The following is a 27,649-nucleotide window of genomic DNA, read 5'->3' as shown; positions in this document are numbered from 1 at the left end:
TGCAACCATTTTTACTAGATTTTGTAGTCATCCCACTGAAGAGAAGAGGGTATAATGTCATCTTTGGACAGGGGTGGTTAGTACAGGCAAAAGTAAAACATGATTGGAAACGGAACATTCTATCCATGGAACGCGGAGGCAGAAGATTCATAATTGATTTGCATACACAAATGGTAGGGGACGAGGCAACGTCGTCAGACTTAGAGGGTGAAGGCAGGAGTGATGATGAAGGAAAAAGAGAATGGAACCAGATAAAGAAGGGGTGTTGAGATTAGGAGGGTCGACTGATGACGACCTAGATTCGGTGAATGGACTATTACATTGGTAGATGGAAGATTACGAGCTCTTCTCGAGTTGCAACATGTTGGGTGTCGAGGAAGAAAAAGAAGGTAATGAGTTTCCAAAGGAGTATAGTGAACTAAAAGAGGGAGAAGCGTAGGTGGATGAAACATTGGCACATACATTCAGTAAAGATAAACCGATGGAGTATGAAGAGCCTACGGTGAAAACAATGAACTTGGGTGATGAGGAAAATCTGAAAAACATTCTTGTAGGAGATGATTGGGACCTAGTTTTGAAGGCGACAATGTTCAAAATATTTATGGAGTATAAGGATGTCTTCGCTTGGACATATAAAGATTTAAAAGGAGTGCCACCAGAGCTATGTATCCACCGTATATCATTGATCGAAGGTGTAGTATCCATACGGAAATGGCCATACTGAATGAATAGAAACTATGTGGCATGGGTCACAGAAGAAATCGATAGGATGCTAGAGGCAAGAATCATTTGTAGAGTGCAAACGAGTGAGTGGGTATCATCGATCGTGATATCCCTAAAAAAGGACACAATGCAGATAAGAATATGTGTAGAGTTTCAATGTCTAAATGCGGTAACAATTAAAGACCTGTTTTTGATACCATTTACAGATAGCATCTTGGAGGAAGTAGTAGGGCATGAGATTTATTCATTCATGGACAAATTCTCAGGGTACAATCAGATATCAATCGTTGAGGAAGACAAATTGAAAACAACATTCATTTTGGAAGATGGAGTATATGCATACAACAGGATGCTGTTCAGATTGTGCAATGCCTCGGCGACATTTCAAAGGATTATCCTACACATATTTGATAAAATGTCTATCAGAAGTTTTAAAGCATTCCTAGATGACTAGTCAATTTTTAGCGCAGAGGAAAAACACATAACGACACTCGGAGAATGCATGGAGAGGTGTAGATGAGCAAGATTGGCATTGAACCCAAAGAAGTGTAGGTTCATGGTGCCACAGGGAAAGCTACTCGAACACATAGTTTGTAAAGCAGGGTTGAAGACAGACCTTGTAAAGCAGGGTTGAAGACAAACCCAGACAAGGTCCGCGTAATCTTGGAGATGCTACCCTCGACAGATGTGTTGGAAATAGTCATTTTTAGGCCACATCGGTTATTATTGGAGATTTATTAAGAACTTTGCAAAAGTTTCGTACTTGCTAGACAAACTCACCTGCAAGGGTGAACCTTACAAATGGGAAGCTGAACAGAATGAAGCTTTTGAGGGATTGAAAACGAGATTGGCCATGGCATCGATTCTAGCCTATCCGAATTGGGACAAAGAATTTCATGTTCATGTAGATGCATCGAATTATGCCATTGGAGCAACATTGGCATAGATAGGTGACCACGGATTGGACCACCCAGTGTATTTTGCAAGTAGATTGTTATCGAAGGCAAAGAAAAACTATAGTACGACGGAGTGAGAGGCATTAGGGATGGTGTATGCAGTGCAAAAGTTTAGAGATTACTTGTTGGCGACGCCATTCATATTCCTACGTAGATCATCAAGCATTGCTATACTTGGTGAATAAGCCAATTATTCAAGGAAGGATAAGTCGATGGTTACTATTATTATAGGAGTTCACATTTGAGATCGTGGTGCGGCCAGGGAAAAGTCATGTAAGTGTAGATCATTTGTCGAGAATAAAATCAAGGGAGCCACCAGAAGGAGTTAATGATGATTTTTCAGATGTGCAGCTATTTCATGTTATAGTACTACCATCCTGGTACACACGCATCGAAGAATAGCTATCGACAGGACAGTTTCCAAGAAAAATGCCACCAAATGAGAGAAGGAAACTGGTGCTGAGGAGCCGAACATTTTAGTTAATCAATGGGCTATTATACAAAATGGGACCTGATCAGATTCTAATGTAGTGCGTCCTAGAGGAGGAAATTCCAAAGGTACTAAAGGAAGTGCATGAAGGACTGGAAGGAGGACACATGGGGCCAGACACAATTGCGTGAAACATACTTCTAGCAGGATTATGGTGGCCAATCGTACACAATGATGCTAGAGACTGGGTTGTTGCATGCAACACATGTTAGCAAGCTAGGAAACCATTAAAAAGGGACTTCATGCCTCTGAATCCGTTGCACGCACAAGAACTCTTTAAAAGATGGGGATTGGACTTTGTCGAACCTTTGAAGGTAAGCAAAACTAGAAGGTGCAGATACATTGTGGTAGTGACGTAGTACCTGACTAAGTGGGTAGAGGCATGCGCACTACCGGATAACTCGGCAGTAAGCACAACAAGATTCATTTATGAGCAAATCATCACCAGGTACAAGATTCCACTACAGTTGACAAGTGATCGGGGAGGACACTTTGTTAATCATGTTATCTAATTGCTCACCACTGAATTTAAAAGCTATCATTCATTGTCGAGCCCGTACTATATGAGAGCCAACGAACAATCCGAAGCCACGAACAAGATCCTTGTTTGAGTGATTTATAAATCCTGTGCAGTTGGAGGAGAAGATTGGGAAGAGAAGTTACCATCAGCCTTATGGGCATATCGTACTTCATATAAAGTAACGACTGGACATACTCCATTCTAGCTGATGTACAGGCAGGAGGCAATGGTACTGACAGCATTCATGGTACCGAGTTTGAGGATAGCAATTGAGAACAAGCTGAGTGACATGGAAAGTTTAAGGGAAAGATTTTATAACTTGAACAAACTCGATGGGTGATAGTTGCAGGTACAATGGGCCACCGAAGTTACACAAAACAGGCTGAAGGCATGGCATGATAAGCACTTAAAATTAAACAAGTTTCAATCGGGCCAGTTAGTGTTGAAGTATAATAGACAGAATGAAATCAGACCTAGAAAGTTCAAAGTTAAATGGGTCGGACAGTACAAGATACGAGAAGTTGGCGATAATGGGGCAATCAAGTTATGGACACTGGACGGGAAAGAAATACCAGACGCAGTGAATGGGTCGAAGTTAAAAATATATCATTAGAGAAATGTTGCCCCACCAACGAACCACTGAGAGAAGAACTACTGTAAATACTATATATATGTAAGATAAGTAAATAAAATATAGTGGAACAAATTTTTTGAGTGCGACGTAATAAAGTAATAAAAGATTGGAGTGTTAAAGGAGTACGAAAGCAACAAATTTGGAACATGATTGTTAAATTAAACAGTAGTCATTAAAACAATTAGTGGAAAGATTGCACCGTACGGCCTACCATACGGCATTAAGGAGCAGGTTAAGAACTCAATAAGACTGGACAGATAACATTGCAATGTACGACCCATACAAAAGTCCTACACGTATATTAAAGTCACTGTACGGCTAGTAAAAGAGAAACAACCGTTAAAGTTTGTGGAACGTATGTTGTACGGAGGTAGGAAGCAGTGACAAAAGGTGCAAAGACCGTACGGTGTATGGCTATAAGAAAGGCCAAGCATAATAAAGGCAAGACTGCACGATGTATGACAAAAGGAGAGACAGAGCAGAGAGACTATACGTTGGATAGTGAGTGGAAGAGATACAGCGCACAAAGGCCATATGGTATATAGTGAAATAAAATTGAAGGGGATCAAAGCAAAGACCATACGACGTACAGTGAAAAAGAGTTGGAGAAACAAAGCAAAAGCCCATACAGTGTATGATGGGAAGGAGAAACTAGACACAAGGACCTTACAGAAACAAAATAGAGAAAGGATAGTACATCAAATTGCGAGTGTGAAGGACAAACTGTACGGTTGTGGAGAAATGTTGTATGGCCAAATTAGAAGTAAAAGCCGAAAGTATCATACAAGGAAAAAAAAAAGAAGAAAAAAGGGGAAGAAGTAAGGAGCGCACTGAAAGATCCTTGATGGATCTCTTTTGCTGATTTGCTGTAATTTTATTATTTTTAAATTTTTTTCCTTGTTTATTAAAATTTTCTTGCAGAGCTAGACGAAAGTTGCAGAAGAGTTTGATTGTTTTATGTTTTTGATATTTTTCAACAAGTAATAATAGAAGTACAATAACATGAACCAATTCTGAAAATATATTTCAAATACAATCAAAGCAATTTCACTTCAAGAAGATTTTTGAATATAAAACCTAATTTATAACCAGATGAAGATTTACAATAATATCCAGATGATTACAACCAAGGATAAACCCAACCTCAAGGCGTGAAGGAGAAATATGAGCCCGGAAGGAAGCTACGGCCAGGTTCCAACTCTCTGATGCTGCACGTGGGAAGGAATATGGCTGCCAGGTGCTACTGTACAGCTACAAGGTACTGGCGTACAACTGCAAAGTGCCCACATGTGGATAGAATGCCCAAACCCCAACTAAAACTCTGACTCAATACTGCGTTCTCCAGAAGAAACAATGCACAATTTTCAAGATGCTTTTGATTGCAACAAATCCAAACCACTATTTTGGGGGCTACGTTCCAAACAGGCAAATCAAGTGGGGTTGGCATCCTAAGTGCTGAAAGCTCAATTAGAGCCCAAATCACAAATCCAAGATGTAATATGTCAACAATCACTTAGAACTTTGTCTTTACCTCCTTATAACCCACCAAACTTATCTCGAACCCTAAAAGTGTCCCCATGTGGTGTTGGGTTATAAAATAATATATTTCTCATTTTTAAAGTGGTCAAGTATCTAGAAAATGACCTTTTTTCCAATAAAAAGAAATCCATTCACCGAAATGCTCTGAGTCAAAAGAGAAATATTTAGAAAAGTTCAAGACCTTTCGAACGAGCTATTACACCAAGGGATATTCACCCAGATGAGGCCAAAAAACCCTTATTACTCCAAAATGGCTATAACTTAGCCTTATTTAAATTATTAAAATGCTAACTTAGGAGAATATTTAAATATATTAAAATATTTCCCAAATAGTAAACTAATAGCCAAAACACCTCTACAAGGTGAAACTAAACTCATCACCTCCTGTGACTGATGCTGGATAATCTGAAATAACTGATAGTTTCATCCCTCAAAATTAGGGATACTCCTAAAAAATAGCAACATTTCCAAATCTCCCAAAGTTGAAACCATAGAATGATCTTGTAGAGACTCAAGACTATAACCCATCTCCACCTCCTAAAATGTAGGAAACTCCTCCTACAATTACGGAACTACTCTCAACTGCCCTCCTACTGTCTGAAACTCCAGATCTGAACACTATATACCTTGACTAAGTCTCTAAACACCACTGCCAGCTTACGAGACTCCTTTATAGGCTAACTCTATCGTCTCTGATGTCCACTCTAGAAAGGGGACATGACACATACTGCCAAGACGTAACATAGAGAAGGAAGCAGAACTCTAAGGAAGCAATTTTCGTACACCAAAACAAGGAGCTACATTACTGTACGGCTAAGACAATCACAAGAGGAGTCGATATCATTTGGTCGTACAATTTGAGGAAGAGGAAATGTTGTAGCCGTACAACAGAAGCCGTTCAGAGCTTTGAAGGAGGGTCGTATGGATCTGTATGGACGCTAAGGCAGGAGAGAAATTTTGTAACAATTTGTATAGGGAAGCAATTGACCTAATAGTTTGTGATCTATCTAGCAAAATAACAAAGAAGTGATAGTTATGTAGTCAGCTGGGAAAAGGGCGTGGAAAAAGAAACTGGACGAAGATTCAACCATGAACAGGAATATGAAGACAGTGCTATCAAGAGTCCGTGTAATAGGAGGAACCAGTATAGGTCCAAGTAAGAAGAAAGTAAAGCAACCAAAATAGCCGGCTGTGACAAATATTCTTGTAGTACAGAGTTACTTTCGAAGAGTTAAATGGTGCAGAATGCCGAAAGTGGTGGCAGGAGACTCTAGACAACCACCAGGTGAAAGCTAGTATCTGGAAAGCACAGGTAGAATAGGTGGTGCAAATGCTAGTATTTTGCATTAGAGACTATGAAGGGTTTCTATGCATAATGATAGAAACGTATGACAGGTTCTCTTGAATCAGGACGTTTGAATATCTTGGTTGCAACTTAGTAGTGTCATTCAAACCGATCGACTTCACATGGGTATTTGGGATACCTGGCCATGCTCAAGGTAGAAGGAAAATAGAAGGTAAGCCTAAAAAGATGAGTTGGGAAGTGAAGATGTAGTTGATATAGCTTGTGTGTGGAGACTTGTCCTAGATAGAACAAGAGACCCTTTCAAACACATCAAGGGGTAGAGGGATGAAGAAATCTAATATACAGGAAGGTCACTGGTGCTGTTTGATGGACATTGTGAAGAGCCACCTCACAAGTTCTAGCTGTGCCTTGGATATTTCATTTCCACATGTAGCGATGATGAACGAGATTTTGCATGGTAGGGTATATGACTAGGCAACATTGTTGGCCGAACAGATGTCAAAGTTCATGACATTGCAACACAAGACCTTTTACATGCCGCATTATGACATCGGCCTATTTCTTGAGGCAATGATGTGGATGATCCCCACTGGTGCACTGGAGGCCAAATTGGGACCGCTCGCACTTGGTGAACCACTGATTATGCAGTGGAGGCATTTGGATACACTTGGCACCAAATGTTAGGATAAACCACGGACAGAAATTTAAAAAAAAAAAAAAAAAACTACATGCAAATATAACCAATAACAGAAAATAATAGATCACACAAAAATGAACACAAGGCACCAAGATTTAACGTGGTTCACCCAATCTCTGGGCTACGTCCACCAAACAGCAAGTCCGATCTTATTACAATCCAGTGATTACAACCTGATTACAATCCGTAATCCCTTACAGCTCAATATCGCTGCAAGAACCAATTTCGCATTACAACATAATGAAAAATACCCAACCCTAAACCTTTTTATACAAGTATTAAACCGCTTTAGGGTTATAACATGTCGGCCATATGTCGGCCATAATATGTCGGCTACCATGTCGGCCATGTCGACTACTATTTATGAAGTATGTACAGTACTTTCTTGATCAGTCACCATAATCTAACAATCTCCCACTTGGGGACTAATCAAGCTCCACACTAAACAACAATCTCCCACTTGGAGACTGATCCTGTACCAATACTACTACCACATGGGGCTCCCACTGGATCAAACCACCCTGGACTCTGCTGTTCTTTTATTCATGTTCAGTCTAAAAGACCAACCGAAGCTGAAGAGGAGTTCAACTTCTCCCTTGTTACAACCTTTGTCAACATATCTGCTGGATTGTCATTGGTATGTATCTTCTCCAGCTTTAACTGTCCATCCTCCAAAACTGACCAAATGAAATGGTACTGCAACTGTATTTGTTTGGTCTTAGAATGCAGAGCTGAATTCTTAGCAAGATGAATGGCACTCTGACTAGCTGTGAACAAATAATTATCCTTCTGAGGATGTCCCAATTCTTCCAAGAAGAACTGAAGCCATATCATCTCTTTGGCTACCTCTGTAGTAGCAACATACTCTGCCTCTGTAGTGGATAGAGCATTAATCTTTTGTAACTTAGAAACCTAGCTCACAACTGCCCCACCAACAGTAAAGACATAACCTGTAGTACTCCCCCTGGTATCAATATCCCCAGCCAAATTTGAGTCAGCATAGCCCTGTAAATCAGTAGTAGAGCCCCCAAAGTGTAAACACTTATTGGATGTTCCTCTCAAATATCTGAGAATCCACTTGACAGCATTCCAATGCTCAAATCTTGGATGACTCATATACCTGCTAACGACTCCCACTGCATGTGCAATATCTGGCCTAGTGCATACCATAGCATACATCAAGCTTCCTACAACTGAAGCATAGGGTACCTTGGACATCTTATCCTCCTCTTCCTGTGTCTTGGGACACATCTCCTTAGTCAATTTCAAATGACTAGGTAAAGGTGTGCTGAAAGCTTTAGCATTCTCCATAGAGAAACGTTGCAACATCTTCTCAACATAATCAGCTTGAGATAGCGTCAATGTTTTGTTCTTCCTATCTCTACAAATCTTCATATCAAGGATTTGTTTTGCTGCCCCCAAATCCTTCATAGCAAATGTATGTGCTAACTGGCGTTTCAGCCCCTTAATATGATCCATGTTAGACCCAGCTACAAGCATATCATCAACATATAGACATAAAATAATGTAGCTATCATCATCCAACCTCTTAAAATAAACACAATAATCTGAATGACACCTGTTATAGCCATGGTCATGTATAAACCTGTCAAATTTCAAATACCATTGTCGAGGTGCTTGCTTCAAGCCATATAAACTTTTCTTCAATTTGCACACTAAGTTCTCCTTACCTTTGACCTCAAATCCCTGTGGCTGAGCCATATATATTTCTTCATCCAAATCACCATGAAGAAAGGCTGTTTTAACATCCAGCTGCTCTAAATGCAAATCTTTAGTAGCCACAAGACTTAAAACAGTACGAATAGAAGTCATTTTAACAACAGGAGAAAATATCTCATCAAAATCAAGTCCCTTTTTCTGTGCAAATCTTTTTACAACTAACCTGGCCTTAAATCTTTTCTTACCTCCTTCCTCTTCTTTCAACCTGTAAACCCACTTATTTTGTAAAGCCTTTTTACTTGCAGGCAACTTGCACAAATCCCATGTCTTATTTTTCAACAAAGAGTCCATTTCATCTTTCATTGCAGACTCCCACTGAATCTTAGTATCCACCTGCATAGCTTCATCATAACTTTCAGGTTCACCAGCATCAGTAAGTAAAATAGAATACAAAGAGGGAGAAAATCTTTGTGGAGGTCTAATTTGCTTCGTTGACCCTCTAACATTCACTGGTGTGTGTGGTATTTGTTGTTGCAGTTGTTGCACATCATGAGGAATGGCTGCAACATTAGCTTTTGGAGTATCATCCAGCACTACATAATCATCTTCTTTTTTCTCATGTTGCTGCAACAGATCTTTGTACAACACTTTCTCATTGAATATGACATCTCGACTTCTAACAATTTTAAGATTTTCAAAATTTCAAAGCCTATAACCAAATTCATTAATGCCATATCCAACAAAGACACATTTCTTTGATTTAGCTTCTAGCTTGGTTCTATTTTCAGAGTCTATATGAGCAAAAGCTTCAAACCGAAGGTCTTGAGAAAAGAATAACTCACCTTCTTACGAGTCCATGCTTCCTCTGGAATACCACAGCCCAAAGGAGTAGAGGGACCTCTATTAATCAAATATACTGCAGTATTGATAGCCTCTGCCCACATGTGTAAGGGCAACCCAACATGCAACCTCATGCTCCTTGCGCGCTCCATTATAGTCCTGTTCATGCGTTCAGCCACTCCATTTTTCTGTGGAGTCCTTGGAACAGTTTTCTATCTACGAATACCATTAGTGGAGCAATAATCTTCAAATTCATGACTACAATACTCACCACCATTATCAGATTTGAGACATTTTAATTTCTTACCAGTCTCATTTTCAACCAAGCATTTCCATTTCTTAAAAGTTTGAAATACATCAGATTTCTGTCTAAGGAAATAAACCCATACTTTTCTAGTTGCGTCATCAATAAATGTAACATAATAATGAGAGCCACCAAGGGAAGATACCTGAATTGGTCCCCATACATCTGTATGCACAAGCTTTAATTTCTCCTTTTTGTTTTCCTTCCCAGTCTTTACAAAACTCACTTTCTTTTGTTTTCCATACACACAACTTTCACAGAAATCCATATTAACACATTTTAGACCTGGTAAAACTTTCTTTGAATGAAGTACTTTCATACCTTTCTCACTCATGTGCCTAAGTCTATTGTGCCACAGCGCTGTATCAGAATCTACAACAGCTATTTGTTCTCCTTGCTTAACTGCAGCAATTGTTCTTGAACATTCATTTTTCTCTGAAACAATCAAAGTAGTAGGAACAATATGACCTGTACAAAGATATAAGGTGCCTACTTTCACACCTTTTGCTACTACAAGGGAACCTTTTGAAACCTTCGAATTTTTATCATTAAAAGTAACTACACAACCCTCATCACTGAGTTGCCCGGTTGAAATTAAATTTCTACTCAGCCTTGGAACATGTCTTACCTCATGTAGTAGCCAATGATTCCCATTCTGCAATTTAATCTTAATTTTTCCCTTTCCAACAATCTGACAGGGTTCATTATCCCCCAAATAAACAAGCCCAAAATCCCCTTGGACATAATCAATGAAATAACCTCTATGAGGTGTAGCATGAAATGAAGCACCAGAATCTAAAACCCATGAATCATCAACACTCTCTAAAGACAGAAGCAAAGCATCCTCTTCGGATTTGTTACTTACCACATTTGCCTCATTGTCTCCATTTGATTTATCTCCTTCATTTTTTCTTTCGATTCCAGCAATCTTTCTTTTTGTGCCTTGGTTTCCCACAGTACCAGCAATCATTTGGTCCTCTTGATTGAGACCTCCTCCCCTTTGACTTTCCTCTTGATTTCCCACGATTTCCAGAGTTACTTCCTCTTTCAGTCGTTCTGCCCCTGCTTTGTGCATTCAAAGCACTTCCTGATGTAGATCCACTTGAGGATTTCCTATGAGTTTCCTCATTCAAAACAACACCGATCACATCATCATATTTTAGGGTATTAGATCCAGGAACAGAATTACTCACCACCATTACCAAGCCATTCCAGCTTTCAGGTAAAGAACACAAAATCAAGAGAGCCCTAATTTCTTCATCAAAATTGATACCCACAGAAGATAACTGGCTAGTAATAGTATTAAACTCATTTAAATGATCTGCAACAGATCCACCTTTTGCCATTTTCATATTAAATAAACGCTTCATGAGAAATACCTTGTTTGAAGTGGAGGGCTTTTCATACAGTGTCACTAGGGTTTTCATCAAATCTTCTATCATCTTTGCTTTTGTAATATTAAATGCCACCGATGGTGCCAAGCATAACCGAATGCTTCCGAGTGCCTTTCTGTCCAAAAGATCCCATTCAGCCTCTGACATAGTTCTCTGATTCTTGGCTTTTCCTTCCAACGGCTTCCATAAATCCTTCTGATATAGATAGTCTTCCATTTGCATCTTCCATAATTGGAAGTTTTGCCCATTAAACCTGTCAACCCTCAGCTTACCCTCATCTGCCATCGCTCCCACTCAACCGTGAGACTCCCACTTAACCGTGAGACTTTCTTGCAGAGGATAACTGAAAGACAACCTCGCTCTGATACCACTTGTTAGGATAAACCACAGACAGAAAAAAAAAAAAAAAAAAAAAAAAAACTACATGCAAATATAACCAATAACAGAAAATAATAGATCACACAAAAATGAACACAAGGCACCAAATTTTAACGTGGTTCACCCAATCCCTGGGCTACGTCCACCAAACAGCAAGTCCGATCTTATTACAATCCAGTGATTACAACCTGATTACAATCCGTAATCCCTTACAGTTCAATACTGTCGCAAGAACCAATTTCGCATCACAACATAATGAAAAATACCCAACCCTAAACCCTTGTATACAAGTATTAAACCGCTTTAGGGTTATAACATGTCGGCCATATGTCGGCCATAATATGTCGGCTACCATGTCGGCCAGGGCCCAAATTTTTTTTTTCCTGATCAGTCACCATAATCTAACACCAAAACCATTGGATAGAAACGACCAAGGCCAAATGGTGGAAACACAGATTTTGGTCGAGAGGAGACTTCTTCAGAAGAGAGTGGGACCGATGGGGAAGAGGAAGAGGATAAGGAGGTAGAGGTGATCACAACTACGCCATTGAGATTGCCATGGCCTACACTTTCAACTACGACACATTTGGCTCTTGCTGGCATACATGGCATTTCAGGTTTTGTTCAGTTTAGGCAGCCGATAGTTATGACACCAGTGTCAGCTGTGATGCAGCTCGCCGTAGAGACACGAGCTATTCCAGAGGTAGTAGCAGAGGCACATCTGTCACCAATGGAGATAGCTACTTTGGAGGTAACGATGTAGCCGACTCGTGAGACCTTACCAGAGGCTGGAGAGGAGACACTAGTACCTGATACTGAGATGGACATAGAGGTAGGGTAATGGAAGTATCGATAGGTGAAGAGTTGGGGGCATCAGGTGTCCGATTGGATGTAGTGGGTTCTGATGCAGTGGTTATAGTAGACACGACACTGCTAGCATCACTTGAGCAAGACAGAGAGAGCCAAACCCAAAAGCTGAGTGCTTACTTGAGTACGTGGTTCCACCATACTCTGGCACCTCGAGTGACGTACTTTTTGAAACCCACGTGGGAAGCAATTCTAGAGGAGAACCCATTGCAGACACAAGAGGCTGGGTAGACACAGGCTAAGGGATTATTGCATAGCATTGTTGAGTGTATAGCGGAAGCAGTGGAGAGGCTATGGGTCTGCAACAAGAACATCTAGTAGCACGGGAAGTAGGGATGAGAGAGGCATTCCTTGATGTAGCAGCTCTAGCAACTCAGGCTCGCTAGGTGTTAGCTTCAACAAAGACTCAGGCATTGGACTCAGTAGTGAACGAGATGGAGCGATATCCTCTATGAGATTAGAATGCCCAATTGCCTTTATGGTCTGTTTTGAGGAGTGAGGATGGCCACATGTGGAGACTACAGAGATGCGGCAGGATTGGGCCATGACGAGAGATCCTGGTATGGAGAGTCGAGTAGAGGCTTTGACTCACGGGATAGTGAAGTTACACTAGGAGGCGTATTACACTCTTCGGAGGAGCCAGGCAGATTAGGGAGTAGCTGAGAGGGCTTGGCAGGAGTCAGCTGCCAGGTTAGCCACAGAGAGGACAGCTTGGGAATCCAAGAGGGCAGCCCTATTAGACAGACAGAGTCAGCTACAAAGGTTGGCAATGGAAAAGGAACAAGTAGCAGCAGAGAAGGAGAAAGAGTTGGGAGAAATTGCAGGGTTGATGCAATCAGCTTTAGAGCTTCAGATGGAGGCTGAAGTGGAACTAAAGGTTAGGAAAGAGCAAGTCTACAAGCTACGGGTGGAGCTGAACGAGTTGAGGGCGCAAATAGCCACTACGCCAGGGACACATCCCTCTGTTTAGTATTTATGCATTGATGTACTTAGTTTATTTTGAGTTTGTTGTATTGTCGTCTGAAGATGACTTTTCTTTTTGGGGGGATGATGTTGTCGGTAAATTCTATATTGTAGCTGACGGGTAGAATAGTATTCGAATGGGCACATGACGGTTGAGTCACCACTTGGATATACGATATACCACCAAGTGGAATGTCAATTCTTTTTGTGTTTCTACCACCAATGGTGATAAATCACGAATAGTCATTTCATGGAGAATCCATGTAGTTAATAATCAGTCCCAAATTTATTTTTGGCTGTATTATTTGAGCTGTTTTTAGTAATAGAATTTGGTCCGTCTATTCCATCAAAAAAAATCTGCCCCATCATGTAGAGCCACAAGCCAATGGAAAAAAGGTAGGACCTATAAATGATGCTAGAAAATCACCACATGACACTGTAGGATAGTCCATGAGCACCCATGGATGAAACTTTGTTGGCATTGAGAACATGTGGACCAAAGTGGTGGAGTCATGTAGGAGAAAAATGCATCATGAGCAACAAGTGCAAAGGTGGATAGCATTGACTATGAGGGTCGAGTGCAGTAGGGAAGATCAATTAGTAGTGATGATGGGGAACAAGGTTTATAAGGTAAAACAAAATTGCATAGTAGGTTGTTGCTTGTGTTTTTCCTGTAACATAATGACACATGGAGGGTGTAGAGGAAGAAATAGTGATAAAGGAGAGGACCAAGAGTAACAATTATAGACTATAGCAAGTGAATAGAGCTAGAAAGAAAACCTTGAAGATAGCTCGAGCTAATTAGCTAGTCATGAGGACTTTCTATATTGACCTATAGTAGGAGGTGATCACCAAAGGAGACACTATTGTACACATTCCTTGAGTGGTTGGGTGAATGGATAGGCAAGTCAAAAAAGGTGAATCCTTCGAGTGTGAGTGCCAAAATATTAATTTCAGCACCAACAACAATTTGAATTTTGTACTCTTATGGACTGGTAGAGATACCCAAGGCATTCTAGATATAGAAAAGATGTGAGCATTGCCATCAGAGGAGCTTGAGGCTGAATTATAAACCACCATAGATAAGAAAACATACATATAGGTGCCAAAAAACATAATGAATTACAATAAAAGGCATGTAAAAAGAAAATGAAACAAATTGTAAGGTAAAATAGATGATTTTGAAAAGCTTGTGGCACAAAAGAAAGCCTAAAGATCAAGCACAAACTAGAGCAAATGCACAACATGAAATGGAGGAATGCATCCAAGGGAACCTCACTGAAAGTTAGGTCAATAGCCCATTTAGGCATATGTATGGGTTTAGGTTCAGCTTAGGTCTGTAGGATTGTACAATATACATATAATATAAAAATCCATAAAAGTAATATAAATATAAATGTATTTATATTTTCTAGGTAAGAGGGTATTGAGAAGGTGTAGTAGTGCAAATGGCATTGGTAATAGAAGATTCTTCTTCACCTCCACTTATTGTTAGAAAACCATGGTAGGATATCCAGAGACACGTAGGAGATTGTTGCTTGGTTAAGTATGAAGCTTTCACATTCTTCTTTTGATGAAGAAATATGTTATGTTCATGAAGAAGATGGTCCTACAATAGTTGAAATTCCGAATAATCATGAAAATATGTACAAGGGGATTTCGATTAAGGAGAGCTTGTAATTCTCTCCATTTTCATTATTCTAGTGAAGGTAATCCTCTCCCACTAAAATGATGAAACTTATTTTATAATAAGAGCTTATTTTTATATTGCAATTTCTATTTTAGCCCATAGACAAAGTTTCTATTTTGGGATCCACAGAACTTCTCGTTACTAGAATTTGGGGCTGTGACACAATTTTTAATTTTCTTTGTTGCTCTTAGGTGCCTTATCCATGTTATTATAAGCAATATATGTGGGTGTTTATTTTTTGAATTTTAAATATCTACTAGCACATTTGAATATGACTTCAATCTTATAGCATTACGAAAAATTCTGTTCTTGCTGCTTAATTGAAGAAGGTGTCTCAAAATGTATATCCTTGTACAACTTGCAAGATTCTACTCAAGTGTGGAGGCAAATGTATACTAAAAGAAATATAAAGTATATTATTCCTTTTATCAAGTGTAACAAACGTAGATGTCTGTAACCTTGATTCTATCCATTGGCCTTTTTTCCATTGTTTTGGTATTGTGGGATATCCTAGGTGAGAAGAGAGCAGAAATTGTAAGCAGCATGGTACATGAAGTGTAATATGATCCACCCTAAAGTTGCAGGATATTATTATTTTATGCTGTTTTAGTATTGTAGAATATCTAAGTTGCTGATTAGGGTTCGGGGACAAATTTGGGTTCAAGCAAATTTTCTTTTCCCATTTGGGTTCGTGAGTATATATATATATATATACAAAAAAAAGAGAAATCCACAGGTCCTCTTGGGTTCATTGTGGGTCCTCTCGGGTTTGTTGTAGGTTCTCCTAGATTTGCCATGGGTCCTTCCTGGTTTGCAGTGGGTCTAAGTAGGGTCCTTATTTTGGATTGTGGGTCCTCCCGGGTTTGTTGTGGGTCCTCTTGAGTTCATCGTGGGTCCTTCTAGGTTCGCCGTGGGTCCTTTCAGGTTTACTGCAGGTTTGCAAGGTCCTTATTTTGGACTGTGGGTCACGAACCCCGAAGGACCCACAATCCAAAATAAGGACCTTGCCCGGACCTGCAGCGAACCCGGACACGAACCCGGACCTGGATCCGGGCAGCAAGGTCTAGGATATTCTATAATCTTCTTAATCTTGCAAGCTTTCTTGCAACCAATGAGGAAAATGACAAATATATGATATTTCTCTCTTGCATATTGTTTTTTTTTGCTTTCTCATGTATGTGCTAAGACTTCCTTGGATAGTTGTACATGGAATAAGGAAGGTTTCCCAAGACATGCCTGATGCATGCCCTAGGGGTTCCCAGATATGATCTGATTGAGTCAGGCCCTATGGACCCAGTAACATAAGTAAAAAGTACTGTTTTTAAAATTCAATTTGGCTGCCTTTCTTTCGAGGCATGTTTTTGAATCAATCTTTAGCCCTTTGAATCCTATCCTAGATTGTATTTGTAAGTTATTAGTGAAGTGCTCCCCTTCTGCAAAATTTAAAGTCTTGGACAACATGAATGAAGGAAATCATTAAAACTGTTTAGTGGCTTTTAAACAGTTCCTTGTTGAGACCATCACAAAGCTACTGTGACTAATTTCCACAACAGACATATAATTTTGGCAAACAACTTCTTGCATAAGCTTTGTATCTGCAAATGATTTGTGCAGCAACAGTACAACTGTTGCGAATGATCTTCTGCAGTAGTTGTGTAACTGCTACAAATGACTTCCTGCAGCAGCTTTCAAACAACTGATTGAATTTCTACTGGAGTTGTGCTATTGATGCAACCATTTTACACAATTAGGGAAAATGACTCTCTGCAATAATTTCATAGTCGCTGCAAATGACTTCCACCACAAATGTAATGTTGCTTGACAATGACTCTTTACTGTAATAGTCACAACCACAGAACATCTTCATCCTTAGCCACCTCAAGAAAGTTTGTTGATGCCCATGCTTGCAATGTGCCTAAGTTTTTTTCCTTTGACAAGATTGTTATTTCAGCTAAGGAGCATCAGCTCACCACAAAGCCTAGCATAAAAGAAATGATTATGAAATTATGAATCCATACAAAGCCAAGTCTAAAAATAGGTGTCTTGCTCAATATAGACATCTTAGTCGAATAACTGACATAAATACTACTTGATAAAGGAAAATAACTGCGTAGATCCAATCCAACTTGATAAGATGGAATATAGATAAATATAGAGTTTTCTCAATAAAGAATGATAGTGCTTTAAGAAGGAGATTTTCCCAATTAAATAATGATCTAGATTCTATTCACTAAACTAGGAGAGCAAACTAAAGCCATATAGTATCTTTCAAATATTCAATATTTGATACAGGATGAGAAGCATCCATAACAGTCAAATTAAAGTTAACATAGTTTTCTTTAGCAATCAATGTTGGTTAAAGAAATCACAATCCGTCCCATTGATGCCACTATCCTGTCATTAGACATGAAAGCTTAAATTCATAGGCAAAAATCTAGCTTCCTCCTGTCAATACTCACAACCTACGGTAAGCAGCCTTTGATGATATTTCAGTCCTCCAACATATGTGATGAGAAAGATTGACTATAATTCATGTTAAATGAGGTCAAAGTAATCAAATATGTTATATTCAGAAATCAATGTTGGCTAAAGGAATCACTGCCAATTCCATTGATGCTACTATCCTGATATTGCACATCAAAGCTCAAATTCATAGGCAAATATGTTTCCTCGATGTCAAAGTTCAGAACTAAGATCAGCAACCTCAAAGGGAATTTGCGTCCTTCAATACATTTTAAGAGAAAATATTGGTTAGAGCTTGAATTTGATTATGTCAAACTAGCCACACATATATGTTCATTTGAATTATTATATGTAACCTTGTCAGCATATCAACTAATGTTGGTAGATCAGCAACCTCAAAGGGAATTTGCGTCCTTCAATACATTTTAAGAGAAAATATTGGTTAGAGCTTGAATTTGATTATGTCAAACTAGCCACACATATATGTTCATTTGAATTATTATATGTAACCTTGTCAGCATATCAACTAATGTTGGTTAACCTAGTGTAATGTTCCCATTTCTGACTAAGTCAGTAAATAGGGACTTTTACTTTTACTTTCCTTTCTACTATGCCAATCAAGTAATGGAAGTTAAGCCAGTGATCAATTTCTATTTCTGATATAGCAACTAATTTATGCAAATTGAAATGATAGCAGTATCTGATATACAATGTATTATTTTCTACAAATATGGTCTAGCACTTATAGATAAACGAAGATGATGCTGTATCTAATATAGTCAATAAAGCTATGCAATTAATTATTATAATTTATCTTTCTTTTAGCAATGGCTGCTATATCTTGTATTGCAGTTTAATTATACAACTTAGATAGTATCACTAGAAGTGATGAGTTGCTGTTTCAGATGTTTAATGGAATGACTGCAACTTAATAATGGATTCTGTGTCTGGTATATCTTCCGTTATATCTGCAATCCTTGGATGCCATCTCTGATCTGCGCCATATGCCTTCAACCAATAATGCCAATAGCAATTTTCTCTTAACAGAGCTGATCCACTATGGATTAATAAGTAAAGAAAAAATGGTTGATGATCATAAATGGAGTGGAAAAGATCTTGGTAACAATGAGACACTTCCCTTCATTATTGCCCATTTCCAGGATGTTTACTAATTAGTAAATTACATTAATAAAAAATGCTAACTTCTGCATACTTATCACACCTCTTCATTTAGCTTGTTAATTGCTTAGTCTTCTTACTAAATTGATATCATTAATCGATACTAGTAATGTTCTTCTTATCATATTGTCATTGACAAAGATTATCAATTATTTGTGCAAAATTGATATCAACCTCCTCCATGGATGTAGCTGGCCAGCCTTGATCATTGATATTGTCTGCAATTATCTAAATCATATACATGACTATATATGCTCGATTTCCTGAGTGATATCATTCTTGGCAAGGAAGTTTGATGTTTGTATCGCTATGAGTTCTCAATAGCCAATTATGAACTCTTCACCTCCTTAATAATATGGATTGCTGACTAGTACTGGATTATGCTCATTATCCACGTAGGTACTTCCCAATGCGTATTGTCTTTGTTTGAAGGTAATCATTCATCTGTGGTCTTGAGTTTAATGGTCTTATTGATGGACATGCTCTCCTTACTGAGTATGATGATCTTTATTTTGCGATCTATCTTAGGAAACCATCTTATTTATAAGACGTCACAGTTTCCTTCAACATTTGTTCTTTAAGCATAGTAGCTTATACTAATTCTACTTACTAACTACTACTGATAATGGATCTCAAGGACTGCCACTCCTTGTCCACACTTGTATTGCACTTTTCTTAATGGAAGAGATTCAAGAATGGGGAATTATACCTAGTCAAACTGCAAAATTCATCAATCTTGTTTTTGTTGATTTTTCCACCAAATAATGACTTATGGCATCAAGAAACTTAACAATGGAATCATAATGATTACTTGGGCCTTCTCTGTTATCTGTTTGTCTATGTTTAAAGCTTCATCTTGCATATTTCTTCCAATTGTTGCTCAACTTTACTATTGATGGTAACTTCAAAGATGAAAATCAGTGATGACAAAATATGAATTTCCCATCTTACATCTGTCCATGATCTGGATTTAGTTGGCAATCCAGTGTGTGATGCACTAAATTGTATAAGCCTAATATGTTATGGAAAGTTCAATGCACTGAAACAGATGAATTGAAGCCAATTAATGCATTTTACATTGCAATATAAAGTGGAAGCTTAATTGAAAGTCGGAGTTACCTACAAAAAAGAAGCAATATCTTGGAAGGCATGTGGAGCTCTAACACTATTATTTTGCATTCAAATGTAAACTCCTCTATAGTTATATAGTGTAGCAGTGACATTATTATAAATAAAAAACAATTCACCTGGGATTTCGAAACTGGGATTTTGAAAAGATTTATTACAAATATCCCTCTAAAACTTTGGGGTTTTTGATCAATTATTTTTTCGTATTTCTATTGGCATTTTGGAGCATTTTTCTTGAAAAGAATTGATATTTTATGTAAGGAAATAAGTCACAGCAAATTTTAACATTTTCTGCTGAACATAACAGTTTTAGATTTCACCAACTGGTAAAACCATCTTAAAGGGAAACCATCATCTTAATGGAAATCTTTCTGTCACCCAAAGGGGTGTGGACTCCCACATCCCTTATTCACCTTAATATGAAAAGTAAAGATACATTCTGTTTTAAGTTTTTATTGATGGTGGTACTACTAGAGGTTGTGCCTTCGCTGCTGGAGAAAATATCTGATATCAAGATCACTGTTTAAGGTTTCGAGTTATAGAGATGGGGATCTGAGGGCTGTGGATTCCTCCTGATGTGACCCACTTAATCCTTAAGCTTTAGCTTGTTTACAATGAATAATAGAGTAAGCATGGTCGGGATTCCGCTGGACAAACCACAACTTCAGCTAGAGAGTGCCATAGAAAGTCTTTTAATATTGATAGCCCAGATAATGCATAATTGTATTTTAAAGTATTGACTGTTTGAGACTTGAATTTGAACTTCAAATTTAAACTACATTTTTTTCTTTGTTACTTTAATTTAAAATTTTGATTCTAAAATTTAAACATGAACAATCAGATGTCGTTTTTATCTAATAAACTGCTGAACCACTGTTATACCACTGAAAAACTACTGGTATAAAGCTATAAACATAGGGTCACTTTTACACTTGTAAGAATCTCTCTCTCTCTCTCTCTCTCTATATATATATATATAAAACTGCCTCCTGCCATCCGGAAAAAGGACACCCTCAGACTACTGTCCCTGAAACACAACCCCTGCCATTCCCCCATCCCTGTCATCAAAATGCCATGGAACGTTGCTAAAATTTCTTTTACTGTTTTTAATTCTCTAGGAAGATAATCTCTGATCTCAAGAGTTATGTAGTCTGATTCTATTTTCTTTTTACATTGCAGAGATGGAACAATACCAAGTATTACACTTTTACTTGGAGGAAATTTAACTAAAGGTATTCACTTGGTGTTTGAAGATACTAGTGTACCATATTAACACGTTTATAAAAATTACATGTCTAGATGTAATCTCCTTACTTTAAATAGTTTAGGAAATCATGGAAGATTTCAGTTTCTTGTATGATGTTATCCATCATCTTCTGTTCTTAAGATCTTATGCTTACCTGCAGGGCTACAGTCTGCAACTGTAAAACCTTCAATTATTATAGGGATCATCCTTGTGCGGTTTTTGATGCTTCCCTTGGTAGGACTATGCATAGTGAAAGCAGCGATCTACTTTGGGGCAGTGCCAGCAGACCCATTATATCAATTTATCTTGTTGATACAATTTGCACTGCCACCTGCCATGAACCTCGGTATACAATTCAACCTAATTTTCCCTCTTATATTGGGTGCTCATAATTTCTTTCACTTAACCTGGCGAAAAACTAATTATTTATGACGAACCTAAATGTGGTACAATTTTCAATTAAAGGTTTTCAGTGATTTAAGGAATGTGAGTAATATATTGCCGCATCACAAAATAGCAGCTCTAACATTGTCATTGGTAGCTAATTACGTGTAAAATAAGCGTTACCCATTTCATACATGTAAAGCACATGTGGCAGAAAGGTAGAGCTCTAATGTGGGAAGTGGGAGGTTATGGGGTAAGCGGGACTCAGGGCTGGATGGTTGAAACATGGAACATCTAAATAATGCCTAAAGCATTAGAAGTATAAATTGCTGGCATTAGTTTTTCAGAGTTCATTTTATATTTAAAAGATTGTTTTTGAAATCAACTGTATTAGAAACATAAATAGTTGAATTTGGTAGCAATCTGTAAATGCAGGGGAAAGTAGTATAGTTTATAAGCATATGCAATAATCAAACTCACTAATCTTTCCTGACATTCTTCTTCATATTCTCTTGTACTGAAATAAATCTGCAATTTTTAACTCGTGTCTGACAAAGATTGAATTGATGTAGGAACAATGACACAGTTGTTTGGAGTTGCTGAAAGTGAGTGCTCTGTCATTTTTCTGTGGACCTACTTATTGGCAGCAGTAGCTATCACTATATGGTCCACGTTCTATATGTGGATTTTAATCTGAATTGGGTACATCCATTTTGGTACTCGATGTATTTTTGCAGTTGAATCCCAATAGAACAACATGAATCATATTTATGTTTGCTGAAAGTCAATACGGAGTTCAGCTTATTTGTTCTTACACTATGATTTTTGTTGTATTTTTATTAATTTTTTCATTATTTTAAACATGGAAGGGTGCTTCATGAGTGCATATGAGGTCACATGTCCCTAAGGAGTTAAGGTGTATTTTATTACCAGTATCGAGCTAAATTATCAACTTGAAAATGTATATTTGCCCTTATTTATATTGGCAGATGCAGTTTATTGTGAGGACTCTGGATTGTTGTTCTATGAAGATAGATATGATTCCAGAAGTAAATACATTGGTATTTGAGTCTGTTTTGACTCTTTATTTAAGAATGGATTGGATTAACTTCATGCATTATTTTATCTGTTGAACTTGTCTTGAACTGAATTTATACTACCCTATCAATGTTTTTGATGACAGACCAAATCCAACCCAAATTACATATGCAAATCAAACAAATATTTGACTAAAATCTGAAACATGTCTCATATAAAATTAGTCCTCATTCAGAACAATCAAGAGAAACTATCTCCTTTCTTTTAGAGGTCTAAGATCCCTTACACTAATTGCTCCCAAATTTGCGCAAGAATTTTATAAATTCGCAGATTGATATTTGAACAAATACTTGTATCAAATAAACTTTCAGATTGTCCCTCGACAACCAATATGTTACTATTTTGGGCTTAAATTGATTGACTGCTCAACTCTAATTAAATGATAACTGCTCTTGCTCAAACCGAATAAAGTTGTGCTAGAGAAACACCGATTATATTTATGGATTCCAAGAACAGAAATTCATGTTGGCATGCATTATTCATTCCTCAATACAAAAAATGTTCACAACTATACTGATTTAAACAAAAACTCTTTCAAGGAATATTCAACTCTTGCTTATACAGTGTAACACCCTGTCAGAAACCCAAAAGAAATTAACTTAAATTTTTACTAAGTTTGTCAATTTTTTTTTTATAAAGATAATAAACAAAACAGATAATATAGCAGAAGCAATAACTCACATACACAACAATAATTCATAAAAAATTTATATCTCCTTATATCTCCTAAGGGTTCCATGATGTTGAATCACATATATAAGTTTTATTAATATTAAATTTGGTGCATAACAAATCCACATTATAGATAGAAAACAAGTACGAATCTAATAATATACAATTATATAAGATGTCACTTGGCAAATCATAATGCATAATCATCCACTGTACAAGTCACAAGGCATGAAAAGTTCAAAGAATATACATCATGAATAAAATACATCATCTCATAAGATCTTTGATAATCAAATACAAAACAACAGAATATAACCAACCATCAGAAAACACAAGATCAAAATGATAGGAATCATTGCATAAAGACATCCAACAACGACATCTAGCTGTCAGATGTCAAAGGTATAAGAAAAAACACTACCACCCGATCTCGTGGAACCTAATGGCTTACTCCCACTGCGTTAAGGAGATAGTCTCAAGTCCCAAACAAGTAACAATCTCAAAAGTCACAACCAACATCTAGGTCAAGGAAAACTTGATAGCAATTTATCTTAAAGGTACCAAGATTCAAGTGACATTTAAACTCAGAGGCAACAAAGACACATAGGAAATTTACTATGTTAGTGGGCAAGTGTCATCACACGAGTCAACTCTAAAATTATCTTGGAAGCCTCTCTAAAGTGTGACCCCCTAGTGTCTCTATGTGGCATCAATATCCTTTCGTACAGACAAAGCATGCTAACAAAGCAAGGTCGCAACCAAACATCCTCTCTACTCCCATCCTAGCCTATACTAGCACTCAAGGCATGAGCGAGGAAAAACACTGATTCTTATTAATTCATTTTAAATTTATTTAATGAAATGTTATCACTCATTAAAATAATTTATAATGGGTTACCCAAGAAGGCTCTTTAGGGCTCTGACTTCCATTGCAAATCACTTTTCAATGTATACATAAGTAACCTACCTTAAGTTCAAGAAAAGTATTATTCATAAAAATCACAATTTTCACTTCAGTCCTTTACAAGCACCTGGAAAGCACCTAAAGACAAATTACAATATTCACCTGAGTTCTATGCAAGCAACTAGAAGACACCAAAGATAACCAATCAAAAAGTCAAGGGTTACAACAAGAAAACCATAATAATCATTTCAGTTCTATACAAGCAATTGGAAAACATCAAAAGATAACAGATTGAGAACTCAAAGGTTATCACAAGAAAGTCACACTATTCACCTCAGTTTTACACAAGCAACTGGAAAGCACTAGCAAATAACTAATCAAAATTCATCATAAAAATGTGTGAATACATCACCATGGTTAGGAATAAAAGATCATAATCAAAACAATATCACAAAACAAAACTCCCTAAGCCTCTAATAAACATATTGAATGGTTAAGTACTAAGTCAAACCCAAAACCAACACTAGTAAATCATACATCATGTTAAATGTATAACAAATGGAGTTTCATAAATTGTTTGGTTTTGAAAACATATGATTTTGATTTACAAATAGGGTTATAGTTTTCCATTTTTTCTAGTGTCAAAGTTGTTAGGGTTTCTGAGTTTACAAGAATCTCAATAGATTCAAAAATCTATTAAAAGTCATCTAAATATAAACCTCATATTTTATATATAAAATGATTTATCATAAATTAAAATAAACTTCATTAAAAAAAAATTAATCTTCCCAATTTAAAATTGAGTTAAATACAGGCAAGAGCCTACAACACAACGATAAATTATGAGCCTCATATGTGGGAAGTCTTGGGTTCAAATCTATTTAAGATTTATACATAATAATAATAACTAATCACAACACATAATAATAACAATGAATGAGTTAAATATGAATTAACGACATTCTTAACCAAATCTTTTAATAAAAATTATTAAGTTATTATAATAATTAAATTATTAATAAATAATATTAATCTATTAATAAATAATCATTATTAATTTTAATATTATAATAAAAATTATTAACAGTTAATAAAAAAATTAAATATTAATTTAAACTAATTAATAATAATACTTATAAACTATATTAAAAATTATTAAAAAAAATATAATAAAAAATAATAATTTCCCAAGGTTTATAGCCTCTCGGGTTCACATAGTATCGTGAATCGTTGCTTGTAGTGCTTATGACTGTTGTATGCAACGTGTGCTGTTGTGGCAGCATGTTGCATGCTAGGCACAGGGAGACGGGGGAGATGGTTGCTTCCGTTTCCCAAGTAAATTTTTAAAAATATTATTTTAAAAAATACAAGACACAAACCCCCTATCAAAGAATGAGTTATTGTGGTATATATATATATATATATATATATATTTGTGAGCTATTGTGGTAGCAGGCTGCGTGCCAAGCACAGGGAGACGGGGGAGATGGTTGCCTCCATTTCCCAAGTAATTTTAAAAAAATATTATTTTAAAAAATACAAGACACAAACCCCCTATCAAAAAATGAGTTATTGTGGTATATATATATACCACAATAACTCATTTTTTGATAGGGGGTTTGTGTCTTGTATTTTTTTAAATAATATTTTTAAAAAATTACTTGGGAAACGAAGGCAACCATCTCCCCCATCTCCCTGTGCCTAGCACGCAACCTGTTGCCACAATAGTATATATATAGTGCCAGGCACAAGGGAGATGGGGGAGATGGTTGCCTCCGTTTCCCAAGTAATTTTTTAAAAATATTATTTTAAAAAATACAAGACACAAACCCCCTATGAAAAAATGAGTTATTGTACTATATATATATATATAATGTAATTATGATCTAGATCTTATAGGGCAACAAAATTAAAATAGTTCAATTTAGTAATTAAAATTGGTTTTCCTTACAAAACCCCTATCCTGATTTCACTATTTTTATAGATCAATCCTATTTATGAATAACAAGATCTCTCAACAAGGGTTTCAAATTGATTTCAACCACAAATATTTTTGAAACGAAAAACAATGATTTCACAAACAAGGTTTTCAAATAGAATCATTTCTAAGACAAGATTTTCAAACAAGCACGAAGAAGACAAAAAATTTCGAAAGTAAAACTATAGTACAAAACTCAACAATATACTACCTCACTTTGATGCTAACCATATGAATGCTTGGAGCTCGCAATAATTCTTGTCTTTTTGAAAATCCTCTTTAAATTGACTCCTCCAAATCTATGTGTAAAGAAATGAGTTCTAATTTCTTAATAAATAACTTTCTTCTTGTTAGGGTTTCAGTTTTGCAATCACATGAAACTTTTTACTTTATTATTTTATTTTATTTTAATTTTATGTGCAATTTTTTGTATTTTAATTAAAATAAACTTTATTATATTTATTTCCTCTCTTTCTCTTATTAAATGACAAGATGTCTTTAAATAAAATATTTACTGATTTAACTAACCATAATATTTAGAGTTTATTATAAAAATGAAACTCCTAATAAATTATTACTAAATTAAATAAATATAATTTAAGCCCAAAATTAGAACTTTAATTAAATATTTAAATTTAATTCTTTTATTTAATTAATTAAATATGATTAAATATTAATTTTTCTTTATAAAATCTTTGTTGAATTAAATTATTAAATAATCTTTTTATTTGATTTAATTATAATTGAAAATCACAACAGACCAACAAAACTAAAAAGAAACTCATCATAAAGGACATAGTACTAAATCAAACTCAAAGGTCAAAATCACGAATTCACGTCACTTGATGAATTTGGAAGGGTAAATAACTCAGATACTTGTGCTACTTTATAGGACAATTGGCTTAGGGTTAGGATTTGGACTCAAGAACTATCTCCCCTCTTTTACCATTGAGATACTACGATAGGGCAAGCTCATCCTGACAATTCAGGGAAGTTGATGCTCGGTACTTGCAATCTGCATAAAATCTGAGCATGTACATATACATATAAATCTAAACTAAACATGAAATGGTGGGGAGTGGCGCATCTTGTAGATCTTGACTACCAAGTGATTATGACTCCCTCAACTACATTAGAAATGTCAAACATAAGGTAAAACATACAAGTACACCATACACATGCAAGTATGGGGTAAGTAACTGTATATAAATCATCTATCTATCTATCATCATGAGATAACTGAAAATTACTATATGAACATACATATATCATCATCGAAAGAGTAATCATGAACACATGAAATAACCGAGTATTAAGTAGCTCATCAAATATATAATTGAGTATGAAATAACATCCAATCAAATCTAGTAACCAAGTACTGCTAATCTTTAAACATAATCATAAATCTGGGCTAAAAGAATCTGATAATCGACATGAAAAGTAAACTAGGGGTAGGCATTACATACAACCTCCACATGTGTAACAATAAGAGTTTATTTTTGACAAAGAAGAATCAACTATTCCTTTGCCGCCAATAGAAAGCTAGAGATACCAATTGGTAGAAAGTGTCTCGTTATGATCTCCAATAATTACCATACAATTCGAACCCTATTTCA

General features: G+C 36.6%; 1 protein-coding gene across 1 annotated transcript in view; it reads left to right on the top strand.

Annotated features, from left to right (window-relative positions):
- The window catches only part of LOC149567302 (protein PIN-LIKES 7-like), a 58,811-nt gene extending 36,317 nt beyond the window's left edge, over nucleotides 1–22,494 (top strand). The window contains exons 8-10 of the mRNA XM_089820484.1: nucleotides 20,931–20,983; nucleotides 21,158–21,343; nucleotides 21,954–22,494. Of these exons, the coding sequence (XP_089676610.1) occupies nucleotides 20,931–20,983; nucleotides 21,158–21,343; nucleotides 21,954–22,078 (364 nt within the window). The 3' untranslated portion in view covers nucleotides 22,079–22,494. The remainder of the gene's footprint in view (nucleotides 1–20,930; nucleotides 20,984–21,157; nucleotides 21,344–21,953) is intronic.
- Nucleotides 22,495–27,649: the final 5,155 nt, after the last annotated feature.

The sequence above is a fragment of the Cupressus sempervirens genome, chromosome 3 (genome assembly GCF_028749045.1).
Source record: "Cupressus sempervirens isolate cs-2001-9-10 chromosome 3, ASM2874904v1, whole genome shotgun sequence".
In the NCBI taxonomy this organism is placed as follows: domain Eukaryota; kingdom Viridiplantae; phylum Streptophyta; class Pinopsida; order Cupressales; family Cupressaceae; genus Cupressus; species Cupressus sempervirens.
The sequence above is the reverse complement of the archived record's forward strand: the minus strand, read 5'-3'. Positions and strand labels throughout refer to the sequence as shown.